Genomic DNA, 27,942 nt, shown 5'->3' with positions numbered 1-27,942 from the left:
CATCATGTAGAGCTCTGATTGGCCAAGAGGCTAGGGATATCAAATGACAATGATCCAGCAAGATCTTGAGAACCGCTTTCCTTGAGTCAAATTGCAAAATGTTCTTGTGCTGGATAGAGTGAGATGGCGACAAACCGCCAGTTGGCTGATCGTTTGGCAAGAGTCTCAGAGCAACCTACCACGCAAAAGCCTCTTCGATCAAGTCGACCCGCATACCATCTCTCAGACATCCAACCACAGCTTCTCGGACTTCATCTGACATGGCACCGGGCGCGCAAACCACTACCACGACTCTTTTTCCCCTCTCCGCTACAGATCTAACAACCTCTCCGACATTCATTCTGCCATTTCGCAAGTTGATACTTTGCTCAAGTCCCTTGTCTTGACTGCTCTGCTCGCCAGTACACCAGAACTGGTACTCGAGATGCTTGTTTTGTGACTGAGCCGCGGGCTCAGGCAAAAGAAAGGTGGACACATGCTGTAGGAGGGCTTCTTCTTTTGCCGACCAAGCGAGCACAAATCTTGTTGCATGGCTCATCAGAGGCTTTGAAGCAGAATTAGTAGATCGAGACTCATCAACGTATTGCTGCAAGAAGCTCATGCAGCTTGTGATGCCAATGCCTCCAGCCACACACAAGATAGTGTTTGCAGTCTCCAATGGTAGCAATGTAGCACGATGTCCGCCGTAGAGTCCTTCGGTAAGGATGGATATGGGCAAAGCGCTTGCCTCCGATCTACGCAGCTTCTGAAGTAGTGAGGCGGTCATCCCTTTTCTGGCTCGCATCAGACATACTACTTGATCAGAACAATTCGAGTCGTGGGTGTGCTGTGAATCAGAAGAGTCGTCAATTTCCACATTGTGCAGTTCCGCTTCCTTCACAATAGATGCATTTGACACGACCGGCGTGTTACGAGTGGGTTCTGGGCAACTCCAGGATGCGATGGTGAATGGATGATTTTCCCAAGGTTTGCCAAGAAGTGGTATGTATAAGAAAGAGTGTTGACCAGGTCGCACTCTCCATGCCTTCTTCGGGTGTATCGTCATTTGTAGTATATCGGTATGCGGAATTTGTTTGACCACTGCAATGGGACTGCCAGAATAGTTGAAGTACACGAGGCGGAAGAAACGCATTAGTCGGTCAAAGGCCCAAAAAGCAAATGCGATGTACAACCAGACCTTGTAGCCCCATTTGTTGCCAAAGCGCAGATCGATATGATACCAACAGCCCATCAGCGCAAGTATAGCAAACGCTATATGTGTGATCAGGAAGAATTCGTAGGATCGGATCCTTATGGGAAGAATCGCAAAGCATACAGCGAGACACAGCACAACGGTAGCGATGATACCCCACCAGTAGTACGGCATAGCTGCTTCTATTCGATATGCAGCTGCTCCACCAGTCCAGAAGTAGGTAATAGTATAGATGATCGAATGTACGACAGCTTGAACAGTCGCAACTCGAGACGCCCAACGGTGGATAGCTAGCATTGTGCTCTGGCTCCAACCAGTGATGAGTATGAGTAGATTGTTACGACCAGAGAAAAGGATTGCGAGAGCGAGATTCGCAAAGCTGAGAATGCCGGTACGATTCGAGACGTAGGCAGCAATTTCGTGGCGACGGTCAACATACCAGGCATTTGGCGTGACATGGTGGAATGAAACGGCTGAGAAGATGATGTTGAGAACAACGTATGAGGCAATAAAAATTGTGAGGCCGCGCTTGGGCAGATAACCTGAAGAAGACGAGGTGGTCAGCGATTCATCATGCTGCAGGCCCTTGCCCACTGAACTTACCAAGTCGGTAAGGCAACGGCGATAAGTGTCGGCCGTTGAACGTAGCAGGGACCAGCAAATACTGGCCGACCTTTAGTGACAAGCTGCCGTGCCCGAAGTTGGGTGTTATGTGCATCTTCCAGATTCCTGAAATGATACAGATGCCTACGACGAAGAGCATGCTGATAAGTCTGCTTGACGGTCAACACCATGCGAGTGCGGATGCATGTGTGTACTTACGCGTAACGAGTGTGTCTGTGTTCGGACAATACAAACTCCTTCATTGTGACATAATTGGAGAGGTAGGCATTTTCATTGACAAGGCTTGTCGAGTTTAGCCAGGTGGAATCTGCTTCCAGTTCGACGACGGGTGTGGTCGATGGTAGAGAAGCCTGTAATGTAGGAACGTGTAGTCCATTGGCGGCCAACTTGGAGAAGCATTGGCCCTGTTCACTCTCGTTAGCGCTGTCCTGTGCACATTTTTCGTGAATGCAGTAGGAGAAGGTCTCCAGCCAGGTCCGATCGCTGGCATAGCAGGCATCACTTGTTGTTGCCATGGATTCGCTTCCCATATCCATACGTTTGATCAACTTCATGTCCATGCCGCTATGACTCATGTCCATGTCGTCCGAGAAGATTGTGCAATTCAAGTAAAGAGCAGACAGTGCATCATGACAAGAGTAACAGCACAAGGGCTGATACATTGGGATGCCGAATCCAAGAACTCCATACTGTGTCTCGGCTGAAACAAGACGAGCGAGAAAGATCGGTGGACCGAAACCAAAGGCGACAAGAGTCTTCATGATGCCGAGTCGGCTTACCAACAGATGAACATTCGACGTTAGGGACCATGGCTTTTGTATAGCACTGGCCAGCCAGAACCAACTCCGGCATATAATCTTGGCTTCCTATACCGGACATGGATGGACTGCATGCTGAGAGAAGATTTGAGCAATTTATTGATATAAACCATTGTCGCCATCGCCATATCGAGATATCTAGATGCCGGTTGATACAGCCACATGGATTATGTAAAGCGTGTTTGTGGGAACGATGCACGTTTCGAGAGACATTGAGCAAGTTTCTGGGCATGGCGTTCGCATGGATGAAACGATATGGATCTGCGGCTGCAGCCAAGCCACTTGACTGACCCGCCACGACAGATGACCCGCAACTAGACGTGAGAAAGTCTTCGCTGAGTATCTCATATGTACACAAAAAGTATGGCAATACAGCAGTGGCCACAGACACCTAACAACACAAACAGGCAGAGATGGTCTTGAGGGAAGAGCTATCCCGCTTGAACCTCGGTAAATACGGCTATTGCGGAAGCAGCGGGGTAGTTTGTATGACTATTGTCCAGCAGAATTCAAGCAACAACGACGGAGACAGCGGAAGAGTATGAGTAGGTAGGTGACTCAGCTCGATTCTCTTTGCTCTTCGGGGTGTGTAAGCTGGTGTTTTCTGCAATTCGCCAGTCGACGAACCCTCCATGTCGTCGTCAACACCACAACACAACAGATTGCGCTCACGCGTAGCTTGTGAGCCATGCCGAGAACGCAAAAGGAAGTGCGATGGAGCTTTTCCATGCAGCACCTGTGTCAGATATGCTTATGATTGCCATTATCCGCAATCCTCTCGAAAGAGAAAGTCCGCCGCAATATCCGATACGGCAGCTGAACACACCCCTCCAACGCCCACGGACCAGGATGCTCAGACTCGGATACAGTCGCTGGAAGCCAACTCAGGCTCCGCCTTTGTCAGGAAAATGGCTCTGGGTATTGATCCTGCAAATGCGCCTCGTCTAAGGCTGTTTGCATGGAATGTTTTCCTTGGCTCACGCAAGTCAACACATATCCCAGTCTCTCGTTCTTTGACTCAAATCGTCTCATGGCCGGAACTCGAAGAGCTTGTCAACATCTATTTCTCGAAAGTCGATCCTTGCTATGGTTTTGTGGATCGTCGCTCGCTCGAGCGTCGTATGCGAATATACTGGATGAATGACAGCACAGAGACAAGCTCATTTGAAGCCGTCATGTGTGGGATTGCGGCTTTAGGACTTCTTTTCTCTCGTAGAAACGTGGTAGACGCAGAACTAGACCTTGTCGAGACTGCTAAACGTATCCTCGAGGCGTCAATTTCAGTGCATCCATCCCTGGATATTGTTACTGCATGGGTACTGCGAGTAGCTTACATGCGAATGACTGCCCCAGCGCATGCCGCGTGGATGGCTAGCTGCATGTTGATGCATACCCTTGAAGCAGCTGGCATACACTCAACCCACGTCCTCAATTGGAGTGCCGATGAGTCAGGCCAGCCGCTGACTCCCGAGATCAGAAAGCGGATCCTTGGTGTTGCCCAACATCTCAATATTTGGATGTCATTCGATATCGGACGTTCGAGAGTTCATCTGCAGACGCTGGATTTTGATTTACCGGCCCCTAGAGAAGGTGGTTATACCACGGAACTTCTCGAACTCCTACCTCATTCGGAGAATTTGAATCCTGACAAAAACGTAGATGTGGTGGATCTCAGGAACTCTCTTGCGACCATCGTTGAGCGGCATCATTCTGCGCCGCCATCGATCCTTGCTCAATGCAACCTCACCTTGTTGCTATGTCGTCGCTTAAGAACCCTCAACTTCCACTTTCAAGGCAACCTACTGAATCAGGTATTGACAGTCACTGCCAGGGGCATCCAAGCTGCTCAAGATCTGTTGGATGATTGCGCACCGTGGCACCATGTGGTGAATGTTCCATTCCAAATCATCTGCATCCTGCTCGCATTGGATACACCAGCTGCAATCGCACAACTAAACGATGGTGTCAAGACTCTGAACAACATCCAGCTCGTCTATCCAACCGACGCAGCAAAGGAAGCGTTGAGTACAGCTTGTTTACTCATACACTTGCATAGGAAGCGCAAAGAAGCTGATCTCAAGACACTCTCAGAGATTGTATCGACATATTCACCTTCGGTTTTGCTGGACCAGCAGATATCGTCACAGCCGCAGACCATAAATGAATGGGGCAATACTTGGCTTGAAACTTTGCCCGAGATGTCAGATCTCCAGTCCTTCGATATCGATCGTTTCTTGAATGGCAGTAGTGAGTGGAGTATGCCTGGTGACTGGACACTGTAGGACTGTGTAACCAATCGGGAGGGGCGGGTGTTGCGGACCGTTGCCAACTACCTTGCTACAACTTGTAAGAAGTTGGGCACTGCTTTTGAGCTCTGATCTCACCAGCAGAAATTAGACCATCATACTTCCCAGCCTCATTCGATCACCCTTTCGAGATGGCTGCGTTGCTGAAGAAGACATACCCATGGATCAAGCTTCCGCTCATCATATCAGCGCCAATGCTGGGCGCTGCCACTCCCGCCCTCGCAGCTTCAGTCAGTAAAGCTGGTGGTATCGGGTTTCTAGCAGGCGGTACCAAGCCTGCTGAGCTTGATGAGCTGTTGTCAAAGATCTCCGCCTTGATTCCGTCCAAATCACATACTCAGAACGATGTTTTGCCCATTGGTGTTGGCTTCCAGAACTGGGGCTGTAGTCTGGATGCCATGTCGCCCATTTTTCGAAGATACTGTGTTGCTGCTATTTGGCTGTTTGCCCCAAAACAGCTAGCAGACTTTGGACCATGGGCTCAGGATATTCGAAACGTCAGCGAAGGACGTACACAAGTCTGGATTCAAGTCGGAACGGTATCTGAGGCACTGGAAGTCATGAGGCTAGCTCGTCCCGATGTCATCGTCGTGCAGGGAACAGATGCAGGTGGTCACGGTCTTCGCCAGTCCGCCAGTATCATATCACTACTACCAGAGACTAAAGATGCACTCAAAACTGCTGGATATCCTGATGTGCCAGTACTAGCTGCTGGCGGAATCGTTGAGTCTCGAGGCGTCGCTGCTGCACTCACTCTAGGTGCCGACGGCGTAGTCATGGGAACGAGATTCCTCGCTGCAAAAGAAGCTGGTATCGCAAAAGGTTGGCAGAACGAAATTATCCGTGTCAAAGATGGAGGTACCACGACCAAGCGGTCAACTCTTTGCGATCGTCTTAAAGAAACCGTTGGATGGCCGGAACACTACGATGGGAGAGCTATTATCAACAAAGGACATTTGGACGAACAAGCAGGCTTATCCGATGCAGACAATGTACGCTTTTACAAAGAGGAGTTGAAGCGTGGCGATGAAGCTTTTGGTAATGACGGGAGAATGGTGACATACGCGGGTACTGGCGTCGGGTTGATCAAAGAAGCCAAATCTGCCGCCGATATTGTGGAGGAGACGTCTTTTGGCGCTCTGCAAATACTGCAACGCTCTGTAGGTATCATGGGCTCCAGGCTTTGATCATGCCATCAGCGTACTCGAATCTTGGTCTACAAGCTGTCTGATACTTCATGCCCTTCGGCGTTTGACGGTCTGAGTCTGTATGCAAGAGTCTATCGATGCCCGAATGTAGATTACGCGTTCATGCTTCTGCAGGTTACGTGAGAGCCCGCGGACCATAATATGGAAGATCTCTGTCAATCTCAATTGACATGTCTCACAATTGTGCATCTATACAGCTCGGAAATAGGCTATATCACTCACCTCGGGAGAAGAGACGAATGCCTTATAACCGAGATGTCAGCCCTGCAACACAACGGCGGGCTGGAGGCAGGCGTTTTGTACGGTGGAGCCCCGCAAAGGTGACGTGCATGGCGCTCCGTCAGGCCGTCAACCTTGTTAGACATGCTCACGCGCCGATCTGGCCTGCACCTCCGAAGTCGTTGCATGCGAAGGATCCAAGGCTGTTGTCACTCTCAGTCATGGATACGAGTACAATGTCCTTTCTTCCGTCTCTTTACTCACCACATTCATCTCTGTTCCTGGAAAGACGCCGTCTCTGGGCTGTCTACCAGCGTGATCATGCCCTAGATACTTCAAAGACTATCTCACGAACATCACTCATCTATCCGGAAAATCTCAGGCTGGAAATTCCAGATCGACATGCCTGACGGAATCACCGACGCGAAGAATGGCATTACTGGCGGCTACAAAGGCGAAAATGCCATCATCATTCGAGCGATGATTGCATTCACAGCCATCGCTTGGTACAATGCCGCCGAGATTATCATACTGGTCCTGGTCGTCTTCAAGCGCTACTCCGGGCTCTATTTCTGGTCGCTGCTCATCACCGCCATCTCCATCATCCCATACCAGGTCGGTGCATGGTTGAAACAGGTGGGAGAGGCAGACGCCATGGGCATGATAATACTGTCGAGTATCGGTTGGGTTGTCATGGTGCCAGGATCGAGTCTGGTCTTGTATTCTCGGCTACATTGCATCACACAGAACCGGAAACTTCTCAGAGGTATACTCTATATGATCATCATCAACGCCATCGTCCTTACCGTCCCAACGAACGTCCTGTCGCTTGGATCCAACTCTAGCAAATACTACTTGTTCACTTTTGGGTACTCCGTGATGGAAAAGATTCAGATGACGGTTTTCTCGCTCCAAGAACTAATCATCTCATTCATCTACCTTGTCGAGGTCCGTCGCGTCCTAAAGGTGATTGATGACGGTCGCTTCAGAAAGATCATGTGGGAGCTCGGTGCCATCAACATCGCAATCATTGTTCTGGATGTTGCGCTTCTCGCTGTCGAGTACCTTGGCCTCTACCAGATCGAAGTCACACTTAAGGGGATGTGCTACAGCATCAAGCTGAAGCTGGAATTTGGTGTGTTGTCGAAATTGGTCAAGATAGCCACTGCTCGTCAAGGCGTCTATGATCTACAAACTGAAACCGACAGCTCTGGCAAGAACGCGATGACATATCAAGGTCACGGCGCATGGCTGACCGGCCTATCTGCTTCACCACCTACGTTGACGACACTGCCTTCGAACACCACATACAGCACCGGGAAGCGCAACAGTACATGGGGCAGTATTTGGGCGACCGGCAATCCTTTCGCGTCAACACATGCAGAAGTACAGAAGAGGCATCGCGATTTCGAGGACACTGTAACGTTTTCGCAGACCGAACCGTTGCCGAAGCCGAGTCTGATCGCTGAGCACATTTCTCACCCACCTGCTGTTGTTACGTCAAGACGCTCGTCGACTGAAGATTTGTATCCTGGACGACTTGACTGAAATGCCTTTTTCTCGCGATAGAGTTATGGCTCTCGACGGGCTATCAACACAGCTTGCCGCGGACCAGGTGGCAATATATCTAGCCAGACGGCATACCTGCAAGATAGCAGTCTTGATCCTTGCTGACGCATGGATCAGCGCGTCTATCAGAGGTTTTTACCGCTCCAAAGCAGTGTGATACAAGCCCGACGCCAGTTTCCATGCTTCAATACCAGTCTGTCTCTGCCATTTCAAATGTGAATGTTCTGAGTACATCGGATAAGTTCGAGCTTTCACAGCAAGCTCGCATACCGAACAGTCCGAGATGATCCTGATGTCACTCAAGATTTTCGGCTTCGCTGCCGATGATATTCAGGCCTTGAGGGCAGATAAATTTTTCAGAAGACAGGCAAGATGTCAAAGTCCAAACGGACCAGACTGAGGCCAGCTTGCGAGCACTCATCGCGGCAAGGCCTGTCGCAAAGACGACAGTACACGCGCGTGACCCCAGTCAACATTCATACACGACTAAAATCTGGCCCTCTTCCAGCGGCAACCTCGCCACTGTTTGGACGCCAAGGGGGCGCCCTCGATGTAGTGGCTAGGAAGCTCACCAAAATTTGTTCACACTGTATCATGTATATCAATAATCGAAAGACTGCGGATGCGAGCTCTGGCCGTGCTGTTTATTATGCACCTAGCCCTGGCGCCTCAACAATCTTGATCGTGCCAAGATATTCAGTGAGGTAGCCACGACAGTCGGAAGGCACTTCCGAGGAAGCATGGCAGATTCCCCTGATAGTCTTCGTGCTAGTAAGGACCCTGTACTTTCGTCCTTCCATCAGAAATTCGACATGTGCAGTAGGGCGAGTACGAACAAACACCATTCTAAACCAAGGGATCATTTTTCTTATGCTGGAAGTTTCCATGCAATGTATTGTTAGACCCGCGATGCTATCTTCTACTTGACCCAACTCTCCTCACTCTTTCTCGTTCTCTGTCATCGCCCACAAAATCAACCTTGCTATCATATCGCTTACTTCAGACGTCCGGGGTATATCATGACCACCACTATGACAAGCAATTCTCGTTTTGTCAGGCCTACACATTCCAGCCAGCTGCAACGCAGATCCCATCCTCGGATCTCTGTTCCCATATATATGTACAGTAGGGATTGGGATCTTGTGGACGTCTGCCACTTGAGCTATGTCAAGTCCGAAAATGATCGCTGGAGGAGACTGTTGACTGTTTGAGTGGTGGTGGCTGAGAGGAGTAAAGTTTTGAGTCCATCGCTGACTGCCATTTTGGAGAAGTGCATCTAACGATGCTTGGGAAGATAATGCTAGGCGAGCTTGTTCGTCATATTGTTTTGCTTCTTCCTCAACTTTATACCCCTTTCCAGCAAGATATGAAAGGGGTACTCCTCCACATATAAGAACGGCGAATTTGAAAGGCTGTGCTTTGGAAGCAGCTTGTATTTCAAGCATCAAAGTAGCAGCCAAAGCACACCCCTGAGAAAAAGCAAGCACTCCATCGTAAGGGCCTTGCTTTTCTAAGACTTTGAGTAGCCAAGTATGCACAGAGCGTAAATTGTCAATGGAAGCAGAGGGGTAGAATGAGTAAAAAGGACCTGCGAAGAATTTGTCTATTGCCGGTGCAGGATCTGCAGAAAGAGGTCCATCAATAAAGTCAAAGACAATTCGTGTTTCTGGCTCTAGAGCGCGCAGATGCCGTCGGAAAGCCGCTGGGTGCATGTTAGCAAGAATGAGACTTAAGTGGTTGAAGCATTGGAATTGACTCACCTGTTTGTTTCTCTAATATACTTGCACTTGTGCCTTTTCCATGTAGACAGAGAATTTTCATGGTGAGACTGCGAGATATTCTGCTCAAAAGCTTTTGTATCTTTACATATGATTTCTTTGGATATATCATACGTCTCGGATGATTAACATAAATGTCCCGAAAACGTGGAGATGCATCTCGGTCACCGAGATGATCACCTAACACGGCAGTGCTTGCAGGGATCGTCGAGGCAGCGCACTGGCTGCAGTATCGGCCGAACTACTACTGCTGCTGCTTAGCTACCAGCTCGCATTTTGCCATCCCGAAGCCGCGTGTAGTAAATCCTCACATCTAGCTTGTAAGATGAATGATCTGAACACGTTGCTTCGCCTCTACATCTATTGCCAGATCAGAGGTTCCATGTTACATTCTTTGGCAGATGGTGAGGAGGGAAGGAAAAAGTGAAAGTGCTCATTACCATGGTGTTACTACAAGCATTTTCCCAAACGCCCCTTGTTTATGCCTCCATTGACCCTATGCGTCTAAAGAACCCAACAACAAATCTCTCTCGTGACAATTCGACCCATAACGTCCAAGTCTTGTATCTTTGTAGACGCATTCCTGATAATACACCTTTACGCAAAATCTAGCCAACACGTCTGGGACTAGCAGTCTCCTCAACATGCTTATTTCTAGCAGCCAGCAAAGGCGTCCTCTCACTATCGCCCTCAGCATCTCCGTTCGTACCAGCAGCAAAGCTGTTCCAAGCTTGCAACTGGGGTCTCAAAGCTCTGGTACTAGGAGACTCCGAGACATCTCTTCTGGTAGAGGAAGCAGTTGCGGAAGTAGCGTCAGCACGGCGAGCCTTGCGGTTGTCGCGGATCATGTAGATGATGGCGGTGACAATGAGAGTGAGCTGCATTATGCCGACGAGCACGTAGACGATCCAGACTGACCAGCCGGCAAGACCAAGGCGGACGATCATGTTAATGCCGAAGATCCATGTATACTGTTGATACCAAGTCGTCAGCGATCAGAATTCGAACAAAGAGGTAGAGGATTTCTGGCAAGACAAGACTTACAGGTGCACCCATACAAATACTCGCCAAACTCAAACTTCCAAGATGGCCAAGATGGATAGTGGTCCATACTTGCGGCACCCACTGCACGCAAGCAAAGCAAGCAACAGCGATTCCCAATACATTAGCCCATTCCTGCGAGTACCAAGGGAAGCGGTTCAAGATGACAGCACTGATGAGCATGATAGCGAATGCGAAAGCAACCACAATGATCAGAAGACGGTTAGCGCGGCGAGCACGACGGAAAGTGCGGTCTGGAGATGACAGAGAGCGGCGACGACCATGGAGTTCGGCATCTGCCTCTTCTTCTGAGAAGTAGACGTAGAGGAACATACTATGATCAATCAGTACCCAAACTTCTTTCTCAGTACAAGAATGATGGTTAGATACGTACATGCACCAGAACAAAGAAACACCACTGACGACCTGGAAAATACCCAGCAGACGAGAGATACATCCGAAGCGTGTGTAATGTCTACAGCAAGCGATATCCGTCTGACTAGAAGGCAAGACCATGATATTGGCCACGGCACAGGTTCCAGAGATAGAGCCGAGAAGAATGTACAGAGTTGAGAGACCTTCTGCCGACTTGCGGCCAATGATGCGCGCGAATTGGGGGATATAGGAAACCAAAAGCCATCCCAAGAGTGCGCTATTGTAAGAATCTCTGTGTCAGTGGTTGCTCGTTTGAGAACCAGGAAGCGAAGAAGAGTAGATCTTCCTCAGGTGCGATCTAAACACTTACCATGATATAGCAAACTGCCCTGTGGAAGGCTCAGACAACTTCTTGCATTTGTCCTGTGTGATGGATGACATGATGTCCATGATGAAGACCGTTTTCTGCAGCTGCGTTTACAGTCGATAATGCAGGGTCAAAAAGTGATAAAAAGATCAAAAAAAAGTCCCGAAGGCGAACAAAAAAGCTATAAATGGCCCGTCTCAAGTTCGCAATAAACAAATCTCCAAGCCGGGTCACAAGGAAAGGTTCCGTTTGATGGTAAACAGAAAAAGGCAAACGTTTAAGGGGCCGCCTGATGCAGAACTCGTATACAAAAAGAGTTATTCAAGCAAGAACTTTCAAGAGTCAGGAGCATGGGAATAAAAGAAATCTCGACCATACGGTTGCGAGCAAAGCGCAACATGCTCGAGGTTTGACCGTGACTAGTCGAGTCATTGCAACGTCATGTACGACCTGAAACGCCGTGTGTACGGTGGACAAAAAGTTGGCCTGACGAATCTGATTTGGTCATCTCGTGCAGAAGCAAGCCTCAGAATTGCGATCAACCAAGGTCAGTTGCGTGCTCCAACCACGTTCGCGTATGTACGGATCATGAGTGGTTTGTTTTGTCAAAAAGCCCTCTCCAGTAATGAGGTGAGAGATTTAACTAAAGAGGCAATGATTCGCGACAATCTTTGCCTGAACAGTGCACGCTGCTTCCCCGTGCTCGCTCCTGCCGGGCCTCGGGAGATCGTCCCGCTTCCCTGTGACTTGTCGACAGTTCCAGACCAGAGGACCCTTCTTTTCATCTTAAAATACTTCAAGGCTCACAATTGTTCTGTCATATCATAAGAACGTTGTCCAGGGTCCTGTCTGTTTCTGTTGTTCGAGAGTGATTTGGGCTCGCTGTCTTGTGTCTGCAGCGCGCGGACCTAGGTCACACAGCCTCTGCAACGCCAAATTTCATTCTGACAAACTATTGACCATAAACTTTGATACAGTCTTTGATATCCCTAAAAGTCTTTTCCTTATCCACTAAAGGGCCTGCCAACGGCTTTCCAAACACAAGTTGAGCTTTTGCTTGCCAAGTCTCTGGGATCTTCCACTGTGCGTATATTTCGTCGTGCATCATGCCTTGATAGTGCTGAAGGTTGCATCCAAGACCTTCGGCTTCGAGAGCTGTCCAGACTGTGATGTTTGAGTTAGACAGGGAGTCTCACGGATGATGATGGAAAGTAGACCTACCAACGTATTGGTGCATTCCGCTGCTGTGATCGTACCCTACAAGACTGGATTAGCATCGTTGACTTGGAGGGGATAATTGGATGAAACATACATTCAGGATTCTCCTCAGACATCTTTGCGAATCGAGGGTTAAGTTCCTTGACTGACTCTACATCCTCGAAGAACAAGATCTACAAAGATCAATCAGCGCAATGACACAAACCAAATGATCGACGCAAAACTCACAGTGCCGTATGCAGCACGAAAGCCCTGAACCTTGGGAATCAGAATATCTACAGCCATAGGCATGCATCTTTGAATGGCTGCAGCGCCCATCTCCCAGAGCTTGTCATGGTCGTCTCCAAAGAGAACGATGCATCTGCAAGAGCGAGCATTGAAAGGTGAAGGTGCATACCGGATCGCATGCTCAACGATGGAAATGATACGGTCATTCGATATGGTAGATTCTTTGCTGAGAGAGTAGAGGGAGCGGCGAGCTTTAGTGGCTTCGAGGAAAGATGTCTTGTCAGCCATGTTGTACGATCAAAGATGATAAGATTTTCGAGTTTCTAAGAGATTTTGAGAGCTGTAGTGAGCAATTTCATATTGTTTAGTCGAGGACATGAGCGCAGATATAACTTGTCTAAATCAGTATGATATTTTGTTTCATTGTCATGTCGGAGTTTGGAAGCGCCGCTCAGAATGCAAGGTCGTGTCGTTATCTGGAAGGATTCGCTCCTCTGTCGAATGTGGCTGACTAGAACCAATACCTTTACGACGTCCAACTTAGCATGCTGGGGTTTGATGATTCACTGCTTATAAATATTCGGTGCGATAGAAGCCGATGTCCGGCATGGAGTTTGTAACCTTTTGTCATGGAACTACTGTGTTCATTTTTTTTTGTTTGGTAACGATACCTATGTGGTCGCTCTTGACATGTCTTTGCAATTATCTAGAATGTTGGGGAAATCTTGAAGTTGCTACTCATCATGCCTTACTGTCGTACCTCTTTATGTCGTCGCCGCTGGTCTAAAGCTTGCTCTTGTAAAAGTGGATGACCTGAGGGTTGCAGTAGGACAGCAGACCCTGTGTGCCCCATTCAGCGCCGATACCACTTTCCTTGTGGCCTCCAAAGATACTAAAGATGCGGTCAGTGTGCTGACTGAAGAAGTGCAAGACGAGCATGAATGACTTACGCTTGGGGAGTGAGCTTCTCAAACGAGTTGACGAAGACACTGCCGGCCTGCAGACGCAGAGCAATACGATGAGCAGCCTCCTCATCTTTACTCCAGACGCAAGCACCAAGACCAGAGTTACTATTGTTGGCACGTCTGATGACTTCCTCCTCGTCAGAGTAAGGTTGGACTGGAAGAATGAGACCGAATTGCTCTTCTTGAATGATCTTGCTGTCGTTAGGAGGGTTATCGATGATGGCCGGCTGGAGCCAGAAACCGGCCTTGTTTTCGACATCGGCGCTACCGGCAGCGAACTTGTAGCCCTTGTCCTTGCTGTCCTGGAAGAAGGTCTTGACCTTCTCATACTGCATCTGGTTTTGAATGGGTCCAAGCATGATGCCCTTCTCGTCGGGTGTGCCGACCTTCAAACTGGCTGCAGCCTTGGACATTGCGTCAACCATAGGTCTGTAGATCTTCTCGTGAATGTAAATTCGCTTGGTGGCAACGCAAACCTGGTAGCGGGGTCAGCCTTTACAACACTTTTTAGAAGCAAACCAACATACTTGGCCACTGTTCTGGAAAGCTCCCATAACGAGCTGAGGAGCAGTAGCCTCAATATCAACATCCTCTCTAACAATACTGGCATCGTTGCCGCCGAGCTCCAGAGTAACACGCTTGAGGGTCTTACTGCAAGCAGCCATGATCTTCTTTCCAGTAACAGTGCTGCCAGTGAAACTGATCTTTGCGATGCCAGGATGCTCGGTGAACATGGGACCAAGCTTGTCATCACCACCAAGAACCTGAACGACGCCAGGAGGGAAGATGGTCTGAGCCAGCTCAATTGCCTTCAGCGAAGAATAGGGAGTGAAGGGTGAGGGCTTGACGATGATGGTGCAGCCAGTAAGGAGAGCAGGGCAGATCTTGCCGAAAGAGAGAATCAGAGGGAACTGCGAAAAGACTATCAGTGCTGGCTTGAAACATGTAAGCAAAAGTCACGTACGTTCCAAGGGCAGATGGCGCCCACGACACCCAGAGGCGTGTATCTCGTTGTCATGATCTTCTCATCGTCCTCGATTTTCTCTTCGGGAATGTCCAATGACACGTGGTGGTCGATAAATGCACCAATGGCGCCAACCTCGTAGGCGGCGAATTGTCTGGGCTTTCCAGTCTCCTTGCACAGCAGCGTAACAAACTCCTCGTGGTAACCATTCCAGAGATCACGGAAGTTCTTCAAGAGCTCCTTGCGCTCCTCGATAGGCCTCACACTCCATGACTCGAAAGCTTTCTGCGCCGAAGCGACAGCCTCGTCAACGTCTGACTGGGTAGCAATTGGCACGTTCCAGAGCTCCTCGCCAGTTGCAGGGTTGACACCTCTATGATAGTTGTCTGATTTTGTGCGTGCTTCGCCATTGATGATGTTGGCGAAGTTGTCTTCAAACGAGATGTTTGCGGTCTTGCCGGGCGACATGATTGAAATTGGTATGTTCAATTATGATCTGAAAAAGGCGAAGTAGGTATGCTGGTGACAGGGGGCAGGAAACGGCCTGACTTTATAAGTCGATCAACTGATCAGCGATAAAAGAGTGCTCATATAGCATGCGGGTCTAGGGAACCGAGGATAGACCACTAGCGCGGTATCAGACCATCAAAGTTGTCAGTCCCAAGACTTCCAAGTGTCAGAAGCTCCGCTCCAAGAATCCTTCCGCACTCTTTTTTTCTTGTGAACAAGTGGCCGTTGAAGCCACGCCACTACAGTGTCGGATCAATTTATCTAAAAAGACCATGCTTTGATTCATTCTGATTGTACACCGCTTTTCCTGACACGATGTTTGTGCACCTCAACGACTGGACGCGTGACAAAGAAATGCCCAGGGTCCGAGGGTTGATCAAGGAGAAGACTCCATGAACCCCGCACCCTTTGTCTCCGCATGGCGGGGTAACAAACTGCCAGGATCTCGTTTTCATCTGCCGTGCATGGCATTACGACTCATTGCTGCAAACTCGGAAAGCGTCTGAAGTTATCGGATCTGTGTTATCCCGTGGATGTGTGTCCATCTCCTAGATACCGCTTCGAGGAGTGTTAGACGAAGGCTGGGAGAGAGTCTAACTCGCTCACCATGCGAAGTTTTTGATGGACAGAAAACGTGGGACGGGTAATGATTAGTTGATTCGTGGATCTGACATTAGAATAACGCTAAAGGAACATGAAGTAACACACAAGACAAAAGCATGCCAGGGTATCAAATATAGAGACAAAAGGCTTTCAGAAATAGTTTTGGTACTGGCAGAGGCATTCGTCCTCAGCTGGTTGAGCAGTAAACGCATCGGTGACTTGGGCGCCAATCACGCCATTGGTCGTGTAATAGCAAGCTGGTGTGTTCTGACCGCCAGGGCTCACCAACTCGACTTGGACAGCGTACGGCCATAGGGTGTAACTCGCATTGTTACCAGTAAAGGTGTATTGCTGAGCAAAGGTATTATCAAGGTGAAGGGTTCCTATGACTTGAGACTGGTTGAAAAAGCAGGCAGTGGACCTGTCGTCTGCAGTGATGTTCGAAGCTGGGATGATCTTCTGAGACACGTTCGCAGCAAAGGTATAGCGTGGAGACGTGTCGTTGATGAATGTCAAAGGAGCCGAGTCGAAGGAAATGCTGAACGGGTTGTTGGAAGCGGAAATGGTCATGTTCGCGGCAACACCTTGGGCAGATGTGGTCATGTCGCTGCTATTGGTGGCATACAAAGCAGATGTATTGGACAGAATCCAGTTGAAAGTGGCCAAAGAAGAAGCAGGCGATTGGTCAAAGGTAGCGCCTGGGAAGCATCGCCAGGTATCAGGATTCGAAGTGCAGTTGGTTTGAACGACGCGCAGGGCTGTTACAAGACTGTACTCGCCCACAGGGTACTGTGATTGGGATATGCCTGGCTCTCCTGGGTGTGCTCCAGCTTGGCCATTGTTTCCTCCTCCATTTCGTGTCAAGCCGACACCCAGACCGATTCCAAGGCCAATGATAATCAATGCAGCCAGCACCAGAAACCCTATCCTTTTGCATCCTCCTCTTTGGCGCACGACAGGTCCGATTGCGACAAGCTTATTCCCTTCTACGCCGCTGGGGTTCAAGACGTATGGCGGTGGCATAGTATCATGACTGGTTCGCGGTATAGTCCTTGCCATATGAGTGGAATCGCTCCAGCGGCTGGTAAGTCTCTGCGATGGCGACGACATTGAATGTGAAGACGGCGGTCTTTCGGAGACGACGGCAGACAGTCGCTGGCCGGCTTGAGTTGAAATGCGACGAGGAGGCGGCGATTGCAGTGCTGAGGAAGGATGCGGTGCCCAGGCGGCACCACGAAGGACGTCCATGTCGATTCTACTAACAAAGCCGTTGCATCGTTTGCTGCATGTCTCGGTGGAGGGTCTGAGGTCAGGTACGAGCCGACGCCTTTCTCACGAGAAGAGTCGACCGTCGTGCGGACGCCATTCTGTTTAGATAGGAGCGTTCGGCCAAGTTTGGCCTGGGCCTTGAGTTCAACGGGTTTGGTTCAGTGACCTTCCGCTCTAGCGTTCACTGTAATTCGCTCAGCTTCGCGAAACCTTCTTCAGCCTATCGAATGCAAAATCCTTCAGCTGAGAGGTCAGCATGCCGTCTACTTCTTCCGAGTAAAGACCCCAACTGTTCATGCCACGAAGATGCATTCAAGAAAGACCCCGAGTGAAGGCAAGCAGATATTAACTTACAACACTGTCTGCGTCTACGACTACGATAAAAAGTGACCGTTGGCTCTCGGTCAAAATGTCATGTGCATCTTCACTCGAGCCCGCACGGTGCTTCTGCTTTCCTTCGGACCGTACTCCTTCTCCCATGCATCTTCTCCTCCCCCTCTGACCACCTTTTCCTCGCACTGCCTATTCGCACAAATCGATGGATTTGCCATAAGGTATTAGCAACTCACGCTTGAGAATCCATCACTGCACGCAGGAATGGCTCTCCTACCACCTTGCACCCATGGGCCCCTCTGCATCCATTTTTCGGAGCTCAGGGATATTCCAGCCCGGAGCTTGGCATGTCACCAAATTGAACGTCAATCGTCTTTAACTAACTTGACTTCCTATGAACATCTCATGTCACAAATCTCGTCCACGAAAGATAGGTAGAATTCTCTCTCATGTCTCTATTTCGTATTAGTCATTGCGCAGAAAGAAAAATCTCCCTCAAAGCACGATCAAGTGCTCTAAATACATATTGTTCATAACCCTGTCTTCCGCTTAACCTCAAATCCTTGGTCATACTGCCCTCAGATAATTTGCACGGTAGTTTGAGACTGCGTTCACTGTGCTCGCATTCTGCCTTTGTTTTGCTGTGAGCGAACCTGAACTTGCCTTCACTGTGCGATTTCACTTCAAAAGTCCATCCTCACTCTCCGTCGTGGTCTTGGCGCTGACGCACGGATTGGCATAAAGTCCGTGCACAACGGACCTGAACTCCGAACTTTATCCGCCAACATGGCTACCATCGACTGGAGCCAGTACACCTCTGACGGTGACCCTAACAAGGGGGTCAACAGGTCTTCCGATCGTTTTCCTCAGTATCTTAAGGAGCTACTGATCGACATCAACAAGATCAAGGCCATCAGGGACAATTTTGGTAAGTCAAGTATGACTCCCCTGTGCTGTGGTCTGTACCTTGCCTCGTATTGCAACTACAGCATGGAGCGAATGAGCTACTATGAAAATGCACAATGTATTCGAGAGTAGAGAGGTGTCCACACAGAGTCGAGAAGTTGTTGCTTCTCAGAGGACACTATCTCGTTGTCTGATAACGTTGTGCATTTCGATGGCTATATTAGTTACATACTGCAGCACGTGGGGAGACACGATCTTTGCTCGATCTTCACTAACCTCGAGCAGGCTCTGCAGGTGTCTCCTTTGACAGCCTCCCTCCTGGCTACGTTCTTGACACGAGATATCGTGCAACAGTCACCAACGGCCAGAAATTATACGATAACTACGTATACGGCAACGCCAAGGGTCCTTTCCGCACGATCGCTTCTTTTGCTGAACACGTCGCATCCATCCTTCTGAGCAACATCACAAACTGCCAGTGTCGCGTTTGCAAGCCCCGCCATCCTACTCCCAAAAAGGGCAAGGCCACTCACCAGGCCACCGCGACCAATATGCCTGCTAACAACAACAATCACGACGACATGGCATCATCTTCACCCATGATGGACATTGATGACGCTCAATCCCCCGTCAACACTGGCGTTGACGACGATGGAACCCCTAATGTCTTTGATGGACTCATGCGCAAGGCCAAGCAGGGACAGCACCTGAGCGTGGCTATAACAGAGCCCCTATCCATGGACTGGCTGGTCGAACAGGACCTCGCAAACCTCCCCGCCTATCTCGACTCACTCGAAACCACCACGCGCTGGTATCCTCGTCTCGGCGAGATTGTCCTCGTCGCGCGCAACCTCAAGGACGACCAGCTGATCAAGTTCGACTCCAATGCAGGCATCTACAAGATTCAGGATCAGGGCCTCGGCTGGGTCGGAGTGCCTGTCTGGGAAGCTGTAATTGTCACTCAGATCACCAAGAACACCTTGGGTGCTGGCCTCTTGGACCAGAAGCAGAACACCGACGGCTCAGAGGATGTCTTCCGCGTTGAACCCATGCCTGAGATCGGCAACTCTGATAAACCCTGGTCGACTCGCTACAAGATCGTTCACCTTCTCAACATGCGACCCTTCTCTCTCTGGCAGGAGCTCATGAACGGCGCCGATATTGGCAACTCCCGCGAATGTCACCCCACTGTGCGTCACGCTTTGACTGCCATGTCTTCCATCTCTGTCGTTGGACGCTACCACTTCAGCTCCAATGGCAAGGAAGCTCGTGTCTACTGCAAAGGCCTGTATGTTGGCGCGGAATTCTTTGTCGCTGGCGACCTCGTTCGCTTCTCTTCACCCATCCACAAAAACAGCTTTGGCAAGGATGTTCTTCAAATCAAACACATCTGCGTCAGCTACAACCTCGAACGCGACACCGCTTCTCCCAGCAGCATTCATATCACTGGCGTTGCCTACACTACCGATCCGCAGCACGCTTCTGGCCACTACCAGCGTGCCATCCCCTACGAGTCGTTGCCATCCCCTGGCATGCGCGGCTACGGCCTCTGGTACAAGATTGGCGAAGGCGACAGTCTTGTCCGTGTACCATACACCAAGCTTTTCACTCGCCTGGTCGAAGACAAGTTTATGAAGGGCATGATTGGTAGGCCTTGTCTTGTCAGATCCGCCGTGGGTGGTACCGAGCATCTGAACTTGGCTGGACACATCGTTGACATTACTCACGGCTTGGGGGGCGTTCGTGTCGCTCGTGAATACTCGACTCAGCACGATGCTCGCATCAAGGAAGGACAGACCTGGTACCTTGGCGAGAACCGCGTTGACCAGCTCGACCTCACCCAGATTAACGGTCAAGATGTTGGTCACAAGGCTCGCTTTGGCTTCGAGTCCACCCCTACTCCTCTTCAGGCATCTCACCTCAAAGCCATGTTCCGTGCTCGTTCCGCTCGTCAGAAGGGTCCCAAGATTGGCAACACCTACTCAGCTCTCACGATGAACAGATCCTATGGCATGGTCGCCAGCAGCATGAACGCCATCCAAGACGCCCTCGCCCAAGAGAGTGCCGACGACAAGTACTTCAGAGACGACTTCAACGAGAGATCGATCAGAAAATTCGAAGACGAGTTCACCCAGCGCACCACCGAAGCCGACTTTGATGAGTACATCTCGTAGGCCGAGAATGAACAAAACAAGTCGACCCCCTACCTCAACAAGCAGGGTAGGGATGCTGCCAGGGCTGAGAGAGAGGTCAACGAGGAGTTGTACCAGTACATGGACTTGTCCTGAAGGACACAACACGACGAAGAAAAACTGAGAGTGGTGCTTGGATCGACTTCCAAATCCAGGACACCCTTTCGACTATTTGGACAAGATTCATATAGGATGTAAAATAGGTTACAGGAGAGACATCAGGAAGATGGGCTGCAAAATGGCAGTTTTAGATAATGGATTATGGAAATGATATGCATTGAACTCCAACTTCTGGCCTCTTAGTGGACGTTGCTCTGATTTGAATACTATGGTGTATATCTATGCCTATATTACCACCTACTTGCTGAAACGAGAGTTATTTCATACACTGTGGCCTTGTAGTCGTGGGTGGGACGACTGTCATCGACGTTATGGCTACCTGATGTTCGTGACTCCTTGTCTCAGCAGACATTGCCATTTATCGATACTATTATGCATTGTTATGACTGTGCTCCGGAGCTGACTGCTGAGGTGAGAGTTGTTCTTCATTCGCTACAGCCTTGTTGTCGACGAACGATTACTATTGCCGATGTTATAGGTACTTAGTATTCGAGGTTCCTCGCCTTGGTAGACATTGGCCTCAATCGGACACTATCGTACATTTCTGATTCCTTACTCCTGCCTTCATTGCTAAGTCAAGAGCTGTCTCTTTTGTGCCATGGCCTTGAATCTTGATGCGGTGAGTGTTACAGATGCTTGAGTCTAGAAGTAGGAAGAAAGTAGAAATGGTCGGAGCTTTGGAGAAAGAACCATGACGACGCTGATTGGCGGGTCGGATGTCGGCAGAAGGGCTGAACAAGGAAAGCAGCAGCGCGACAAAAGTTCAAAACAACCCAAGAAGGTGCATCATCACAACGCCTCGACGACGTGTATCTCATATCGCAACACACAGAGACACACAACTGGGCACATGTCCATCTGAGACTCCAATACGCGACTTGCGACCTGCGACAGCAACTCGGACCGGACGACTTTTGTTAAGCTGGTTCGGACAAGGAGTCGAGACATCGCCATCCCAGGCAGAACAAAGCCATGTCAAAACGCGTAGCAGACGGACAAGGTGGCTCAGAAAGATACGGCGGTATGGAGGATCCCCGCGATGCAGCAATGGACCCACCGCGCAAGGCCACAGCTGCTCAGTTGGCAAAGCGCAAGTAAGTGAAGCTGCGACAAGTGACACAGTGACCAACCAGTGACTGACTCTTTGTTTGTCCAGCATCAAACCCCTCAAGGGACGTCCCGGCGCATCCAGATCTGCTTCACCGTCCAAGGCCAGTCCTTCACCTGGCTTCCCTAACCCCTTCGGCGGCGCCGACAGTAACCCTTTCGCACAAAGCGCTCCTGCTCCACCAGCTGCTGCCAGCTTCAACTTCGGCCAGACAACTGCCCAACCACAGAGCAATCCTTTCGGAAACATGTCGACATCACAGAGCTTCCCGCCGAACGCTCCTACAAACAACAGCACATTCTCCTTCGGCCAGTCACAGCCGTCTAGCGCTCCTACCTTTGCGCCTCCTCAAGCTTCCAGCTTCAACTTCGGTGCATCAACACCCTCTGGCACATCCTTCAGCTTCGGCGCATCACCAGCCAAGCCGTCGCAGAACGGTGACGCCAACAAGGCTCCTTCATTCACATTCGGCTCGACACCTGCCTCGCCCGGTCCTTCGGCTCCTGCATCACCTGCACCTGCTTTCAACCCCTTCTCCAGCATGTCGGGACCCTCGTTTGGTAGCACTGAACAGCCTATCAGTGCAGCTGAGATCAGCGAGATTGAAGCGGCCGGTCCTCGCCTGACCCAAGAGGGCAAGCTTGAGCAGCTCGCTAACATTGTGCGTCAAAGCGACCCTAAGTACAAGGTATTACCATCATCACTATCGGCCAACATGGTTCTTGTTGGCTAACTCTTGCGCAGGATGCCAGCCTTGCCGGTCTCAACCTATCAACCCTCCCACCTGCAGTGCAAAGGAAACTTCTCGACTTTGTGCGCAACAAGCCCGAAACAGTGAGTTTGACATCGATTGCCTCTTTCGATCTGTCTCGTTACGCCAGCTCCAATGGAGCTTTTGGTTCTCATGACGCCCCTTTGTTTGCCTCGCACATGCCCCAAACCTACACCCATCTTCCTGCTTTCAGCGAGGAGTACTTCATGAACAACGGCTTCGTCGATGAGGTAAAGCTTGCCGAGGCAGCAGCGGATGCAAACATGCCCAGCTCGTGGCAGACGGGCATCGCAGCTCTGCAGTCACGCCTGGACGAGGAAAAGACTGGCATGAATCAGATCCACTCATACCAGTACTTTGCATCTTCGAACCAGTCGCAAGCTGGTCACCAAGAATCCTGCTTCACACCACCTACAGCTGAATCTTTCAATCCCAATGCATTCGCCTACGCCCAGCCATTTCAACAATTCAACAGTGTTGAAGGTGGTCAAGTCCCCTTCGTAAAGCCTCCCCACATCGAGCACGACACTCAACATGACATGCTCGATGTATCCCTCTATCACAACTCGAACATGCTCCTGCAACAAAACTTTACCCCGCTCTTTGCTAACATGATACCGTCCCAGACACAGCCCGAAGCTCCCAAGTCTTCCTTCTCGTTCTCATCCACCGCACCCGCCCCCACTGCCTCGACGTCTTTCAACTTCGGTGCATCCACCGCTTCTACTCCCCCAGCCAGCCAACCCGAGGCACAGTCATCGCCTTTCAAGAGTTTCGGCGCGACTCCCGCTCCAGCATCCCCCGCGCCTACCTCTGGCTTCAAGTTTGGCAGTACTGCTGAGCTGGCCAAGAAGGACGACACTCCGGCTACCACTTCCTCCTTTGGTGGTTTCGGTGCTTCCAAGAAGGATGAGACACCTGCAAAAGCTCCGTCAACAGCCTTTAACTTCGGAAGTCCTGCCGCTTCGCCTGCACCCGCACCCTCGACTTCGTTCAGCTTCGGTGCTTCAACAGCTGCACCAGCTTCTCCAGCTCCAGCTTTCAACTTTGGTGCAGCTGCTGAGAAGAAGGATGAAACACCTAAGCCGGCAGCATCTGCTTTCAACTTTGGCGCTTCAACAACCTCTGCTGCCCCCCCATCGCCCAAGCCGGCTGAGAAGAAGCTTCCCTCCCCATCATTCTCCTTTGGTACACCTGCCGCTTCTAAACCCGCTGAGGAAGTGTCCTACCCCAGCCTGAGTGGCGCTTCCTCGCAAGAGTCGTCTGCCGCACCCAAACCTTCTTTCAGCTTCGGTCAGACCGCGGCTCCTGCTGCTTCCTCGCCATTCAAGCCTGCCACTACACCTGCTGCAGTAGAATCACCTAAACCTCAGAACGCTGGCCTGGGCAATTCCATGTTCGGCAACTCGCCCGCTCAGCAGAAGCCTGCCGAATCTGCCTTCAAGGGTTTTGGTGCTTCTACCCCTGCCCCTGCCCAGCCGAGCGCACCAAAGCCTGCCTTCAACTTTGGTTCGTCTGTTAGCGCACAAACGTCTGTTGCTCCTGCTAGGTCCGAGCCTCGTGCAAGCAATGCATTGTCCGCACCTACTGCCTCGGGTGTCGCTACTCCCCCAGCCTCTCCTCAACTTCCACCTACCGAGATGGAGTCTGCTTTGCTTAAGCAGCTCAACGAGTCTCTGCGCACTTACCTCACATCAGCCGATGCTTCCTTGGATTGGAGTGCCGTCATGCGCTTGTACCTCGAACAAGCTGCCGAGATTCGTTCCGATAACAGCGGAGCTCCTTCCACAGCATCCATCACCAGCTCAAGCGAGCCTAAGTTGATTACTGCTCCATTGGCTGCTTCGAGCACCCGTGGCGAGAAGCGTGTCGCTGATGAGGAAGTCACAAAAGAAGATGACCACAGTAAGCGTGCCAAGCAGGCATCTACCCCCAGCAAGCCCACCTTCGCCCAGTCTACCATGAATTCCGCATCACCTGACAAACCTCTATCCAAAACTGCTTCTTTGTTCAGTGACATTTTGGACAAGCCCGAGACACCCAAGTCCACAAATGTCTTCTCAGCTTCCGCGGACAAGACCCCTGCTCCTCCCGCTACTGCTCCTCAAGTCAAGTCCAACCCCTTCGGCGCTATTGCTCGCAACGTCTCTGCTACTCCTGCGCCCAGCACTCAGAAGACTAGCTTCGTCCCTCCCGCTACGGCTCAAGCACCGTCATCATCCAACAATGGAACATCTGCACCATCGCCTTTCCAGATTCCTAAGTTCGGCAGCGGCTCCACTTCTTCGACTGCACCTACATCTGGCTTCCAGGTTCCCAAGTTCGGCGGTGGCTCTTCTACTACCACCACACCCAGCTTCCTTGGCTCATTTGGTGCAAAGGCTGCTGAGCAGGAGGCCAAGGAACGTGAGAAGCGCAAGGAAGAGGACATGGATTCTGACGAAGATGAGGAAGAATGGGAGAGGAAGGATGCTGAGAAGCAGGCCCAGAAGAAGGCTGAGCTCTTGGCTGCCAGCCAGTCTCTGAAGTTCAGCTTTGACACTTCCAAGAAGCCCACCAGCTCTGCCTCGGCTGTCTTCTCATTCAGTGGCGCACCCTCAAACACCTCTTCATCCTCCAACATCTTTGGCAACCTTTCTGGTAGCAAGCCTGATGATGAGGACGAGGACGGTGATACCGATGAGGATGAGGACGTTCATGCTGCTCTGACTAACGCAACCCCTGCTAAGCCCACGGCTGGCAAGAGTCTCTTCGAACGTGTTTCCTTTGACGCTGACAAGGAGAAGACTTCCGACACACCTAGCGCTTCCTTCAAGTTCAGCTCGTTCGGTAGCTCCGGCGCTGCTGACAACACTTGGAAGGGTAGCGATGGTATCAAGTTCGGTGCTAGCACAGTTACTGCTGGTACTACTACTCCTGATGGATCACCTGCTAAGGCTCCTGCCCCTAAGTTCAACTTTGGTGCTGCCTCACAACCAGCTGAGAAGTCGTCTCCCTTCAGTGGAATGGCCGCTGCTAAGCCATCACCAACCGGTAGTGTCTTTGATGCTGCAAAGCCTTCAGCACCGACCACTGGCTTCTCGTTTGGTGGTGCCGCTCCTTCGACTCTCGCACCTCCTTCAGGATCATCTGTCTTTGCCTCAGCTGCCACTTCTCGCGCCACTACTCCTGGCGCCACCACCACCGATGCCGAAGGTAGTGCCGCCGAGTCAGAGCCCAGTGATACTCCCAACGATGTGCAGAAGGACTTGACCTCTCTTACCGCCGACGATATTGCCAAGTACGATCTCATCCACGAAGCACGCTGTAAAGTGACGAAACTTGTCAAGAGCGATGACGACAAGCCCGCCACATGGGTCAGCCAAGGTGTTGGTCCCATCCGTGTCCTCGCCTCCAAGGAGAACTCCAAGCCTCGTATTCTCATGCGCGCCGATCCATCAGGCAAAGTTGGCTTGAACTTCAACGCCCTGCTCAACCCTGCATTGTATATGATCAAGGCTCCCAAGATGGTACAATTGAGTGTTCCTACTGAGGGCAAGAAGGTCGAGTCCTTCATGTGCATGTTCAAGGATGGTGACAAGGCAAAGGAGTTCTTGGAAAAGCTTCACGGAGCAATTGCCAAAGCTCAAGGTTAGAAGCTTGAGAGGAAGGGACAAAAGCCGAGGTCGACATTGCGGGAAAAATTGCACCGCCGTAACTTGCGACACTGATGAATGAAGAATGAATCTCTTACTGTTCTCTTCATTCTTTCTCAGGCTCTTTGCTTCGGGAGGGCTTGTTTGTTTTCACATGGTGTCTTTTTGCTTTGGTTTTGGGAGACGGCAAGGATTAGGGTTGTGCAGGCGTTCTTCTATCGCATTCTGGTTGTTATTCTGTCGCTTTGAGGCTTTCGAAGTGTCCTTTTTTTCCATCATTCTCACTTGTGAGCGTGTCCATACTTTTTCGTTCCATAAGGCAAGCCGCAGTCCACTGTACATCACGCTCAAAAAAGCAAATTCACATGATGTTTTTCGTCTTTCTTCTGCTCATTTGATATCGTCTTTCGGTTTTTCGCCAAGTCGAGCATGACAGCGGTATAACCCTGGTCCTTGCTCGTTTTTCTCAATGCACATACTCATACAACAACCAGCGCTATATCATGCCAATCTCCTCGAGCATCTCCATAATTCTGTTTTTCTTGGTTTGTGGACGGTGGAAGGGTGGAATATCGGCAATCAAGACGCGTATAAGCTATAACCGCAACAAGTTGTCATGAATAAGGTGGCTGTCAAGAAGCATGCATGATGGCCAGTTTCTGAACTTCTTGATGTACGCTAACACTATATAGACTATGGACTACCTAGTATGTCCTGCTGCGACAAGCATCCTAGGTTTCTCCGACGAATGGGGTCTATATGATGAGATGATGAGATGAGGCAGATATCTCTCTTGCGGGTCTTTGCTGCCTCGTAATCACGTTTTTTTCCTCTTTTGATTTCAACATCTTGGACACAACAGAGGTAAGCTTGCTTATCTATCGTTGTTTTGACTATGCAGGTTTGACTTGAACCTTGGTTCTTTTGCGTCTTGCTTACGCTTTGATGAGAGATATATCTTGTTTTGGTCTAGTTGTATACGCACGAGTTAGGTTCGATCTCCCCATTATCTTCGTCCGGAACACGGAAGTAGATCCGTCATCTTCTTGGCTCTACTGTATGGTTTCCCCTTGCGATCTCCAAACATAGTCGTAATCTTTTACGATCTTGAACACTGATCAAGTCAGGGTCGATCTCTCTGTCGATCTTGCGTCCAAAAACTCGGAAGTGGAAGCGTGCGTCTTTCCTACCCATCGTTATACTAACTACTTGTTTGGTATAGCTACAACGCCCCACGGCAGCCTCCGGATATGCCTTTCGTCTTTTCCACGTAATGCCCTAAAGTCCACCGTTATAGGCGACCACAGTGGTACGGTGTCTCCACTGCTCGCTTCTCACGCGTGCGAAAAAAAAAAAAAGGTTTCCTATCGTATGCGTATCTAGGTTCTGTCACTTTGCGAGCCCCCAGGGTTCCGGATGAGCTTTTTCGCGATGGGAGATCTATAACGGCTTTTTTTGCGGGTGATGCGGTGCGAGCGGGAATAACCAGACACTCACGACACTTTTTCGTTTCTGCAAACTTTGCAATTTTAGCTTAATACACTGACTGCTCTTTTTACAATGAGAGATTAACAAGAGATAGAGTTATAGACGTTTATAGGCAGGAGTGACATATTCACGCC

General features: G+C 50.3%; 10 protein-coding genes across 10 annotated transcripts; 4 read left to right on the top strand and 6 right to left on the bottom strand.

Annotated features, from left to right (window-relative positions):
* Positions 1-175: 175 nt before the first annotated feature.
* On the bottom strand, positions 176-2,577 carry M437DRAFT_57313 (uncharacterized protein; the record flags this gene model as incomplete). Its single annotated transcript, XM_041023205.1, has 3 exons — positions 176-1,734; positions 1,796-1,965; positions 2,015-2,577. 3 exons carry the CDS (start codon positions 2,575-2,577, stop codon positions 176-178), a joined length of 2,292 nt encoding a protein of 763 aa, XP_040876264.1.
* A 689-nt stretch (positions 2,578-3,266) lies between these two features.
* On the top strand, positions 3,267-6,398 carry M437DRAFT_78376 (inosine monophosphate dehydrogenase; the record flags this gene model as incomplete). Its single annotated transcript, XM_041026980.1, has 3 exons — positions 3,267-4,881; positions 5,049-6,100; positions 6,357-6,398. The coding sequence occupies 3 exons, from the start codon at positions 3,267-3,269 to the stop codon at positions 6,396-6,398; spliced, it is 2,709 nt and encodes a 902-aa protein (XP_040876263.1).
* A 398-nt stretch (positions 6,399-6,796) lies between these two features.
* Positions 6,797-7,522, top strand: M437DRAFT_10500 (uncharacterized protein; the record flags this gene model as incomplete). Its single annotated transcript, XM_041018570.1, has 1 exon — positions 6,797-7,522. A coding segment is annotated over one exon (726 nt), but the record flags the coding sequence as incomplete, so codon positions are not given.
* A 1,352-nt stretch (positions 7,523-8,874) lies between these two features.
* On the bottom strand, positions 8,875-9,757 carry M437DRAFT_69269 (uncharacterized protein; the record flags this gene model as incomplete). The annotated part of the gene is made up of 2 exons (XM_041025252.1): positions 8,875-9,638; positions 9,697-9,757. 2 exons carry the CDS (start codon positions 9,755-9,757, stop codon positions 8,875-8,877), a joined length of 825 nt encoding a protein of 274 aa, XP_040876261.1.
* Positions 9,758-10,322: 565 nt separating this feature from the next.
* Positions 10,323-11,580, bottom strand: M437DRAFT_87850 (uncharacterized protein; the record flags this gene model as incomplete). The annotated part of the gene is made up of 4 exons (XM_041028720.1): positions 10,323-10,685; positions 10,759-11,089; positions 11,150-11,407; positions 11,501-11,580. The coding sequence occupies 4 exons, from the start codon at positions 11,578-11,580 to the stop codon at positions 10,323-10,325; spliced, it is 1,032 nt and encodes a 343-aa protein (XP_040876260.1).
* Positions 11,581-12,449: 869 nt separating this feature from the next.
* M437DRAFT_57511 (Nitroreductase) lies at positions 12,450-13,231 on the bottom strand (the record flags this gene model as incomplete). Its single annotated transcript, XM_041023242.1, has 4 exons — positions 12,450-12,661; positions 12,719-12,754; positions 12,810-12,888; positions 12,944-13,231. 4 exons carry the CDS (start codon positions 13,229-13,231, stop codon positions 12,450-12,452), a joined length of 615 nt encoding a protein of 204 aa, XP_040876259.1.
* A 495-nt stretch (positions 13,232-13,726) lies between these two features.
* Positions 13,727-15,340, bottom strand: M437DRAFT_69266 (betaine aldehyde dehydrogenase 1; the record flags this gene model as incomplete). Its single annotated transcript, XM_041025251.1, has 4 exons — positions 13,727-13,835; positions 13,894-14,384; positions 14,436-14,843; positions 14,873-15,340. 4 exons carry the CDS (start codon positions 15,338-15,340, stop codon positions 13,727-13,729), a joined length of 1,476 nt encoding a protein of 491 aa, XP_040876258.1.
* Positions 15,341-16,135: 795 nt separating this feature from the next.
* On the bottom strand, positions 16,136-17,233 carry M437DRAFT_87847 (uncharacterized protein; the record flags this gene model as incomplete). Its single annotated transcript, XM_041028719.1, has 1 exon — positions 16,136-17,233. One exon carries the CDS (start codon positions 17,231-17,233, stop codon positions 16,136-16,138), a length of 1,098 nt encoding a protein of 365 aa, XP_040876257.1.
* A 1,862-nt stretch (positions 17,234-19,095) lies between these two features.
* On the top strand, positions 19,096-19,824 carry M437DRAFT_57558 (uncharacterized protein; the record flags this gene model as incomplete). The annotated part of the gene is made up of 1 exon (XM_041023246.1): positions 19,096-19,824. A coding segment is annotated over one exon (729 nt), but the record flags the coding sequence as incomplete, so codon positions are not given.
* Positions 19,825-21,777: 1,953 nt separating this feature from the next.
* Positions 21,778-26,320, top strand: M437DRAFT_57268 (uncharacterized protein; the record flags this gene model as incomplete). The annotated part of the gene is made up of 4 exons (XM_041023195.1): positions 21,778-21,899; positions 21,962-22,601; positions 22,658-22,747; positions 23,318-26,320. 4 exons carry the CDS (start codon positions 21,778-21,780, stop codon positions 26,318-26,320), a joined length of 3,855 nt encoding a protein of 1,284 aa, XP_040876255.1.
* Positions 26,321-27,942: the final 1,622 nt, after the last annotated feature.

Source organism: Aureobasidium melanogenum, assembly GCF_000721775.1.
Source record: "Aureobasidium melanogenum CBS 110374 unplaced genomic scaffold scaffold_26, whole genome shotgun sequence".
NCBI classification, from domain to species: domain Eukaryota; kingdom Fungi; phylum Ascomycota; class Dothideomycetes; order Dothideales; family Saccotheciaceae; genus Aureobasidium; species Aureobasidium melanogenum.
This window is presented reverse-complemented; position numbering and strand designations above follow the sequence as displayed.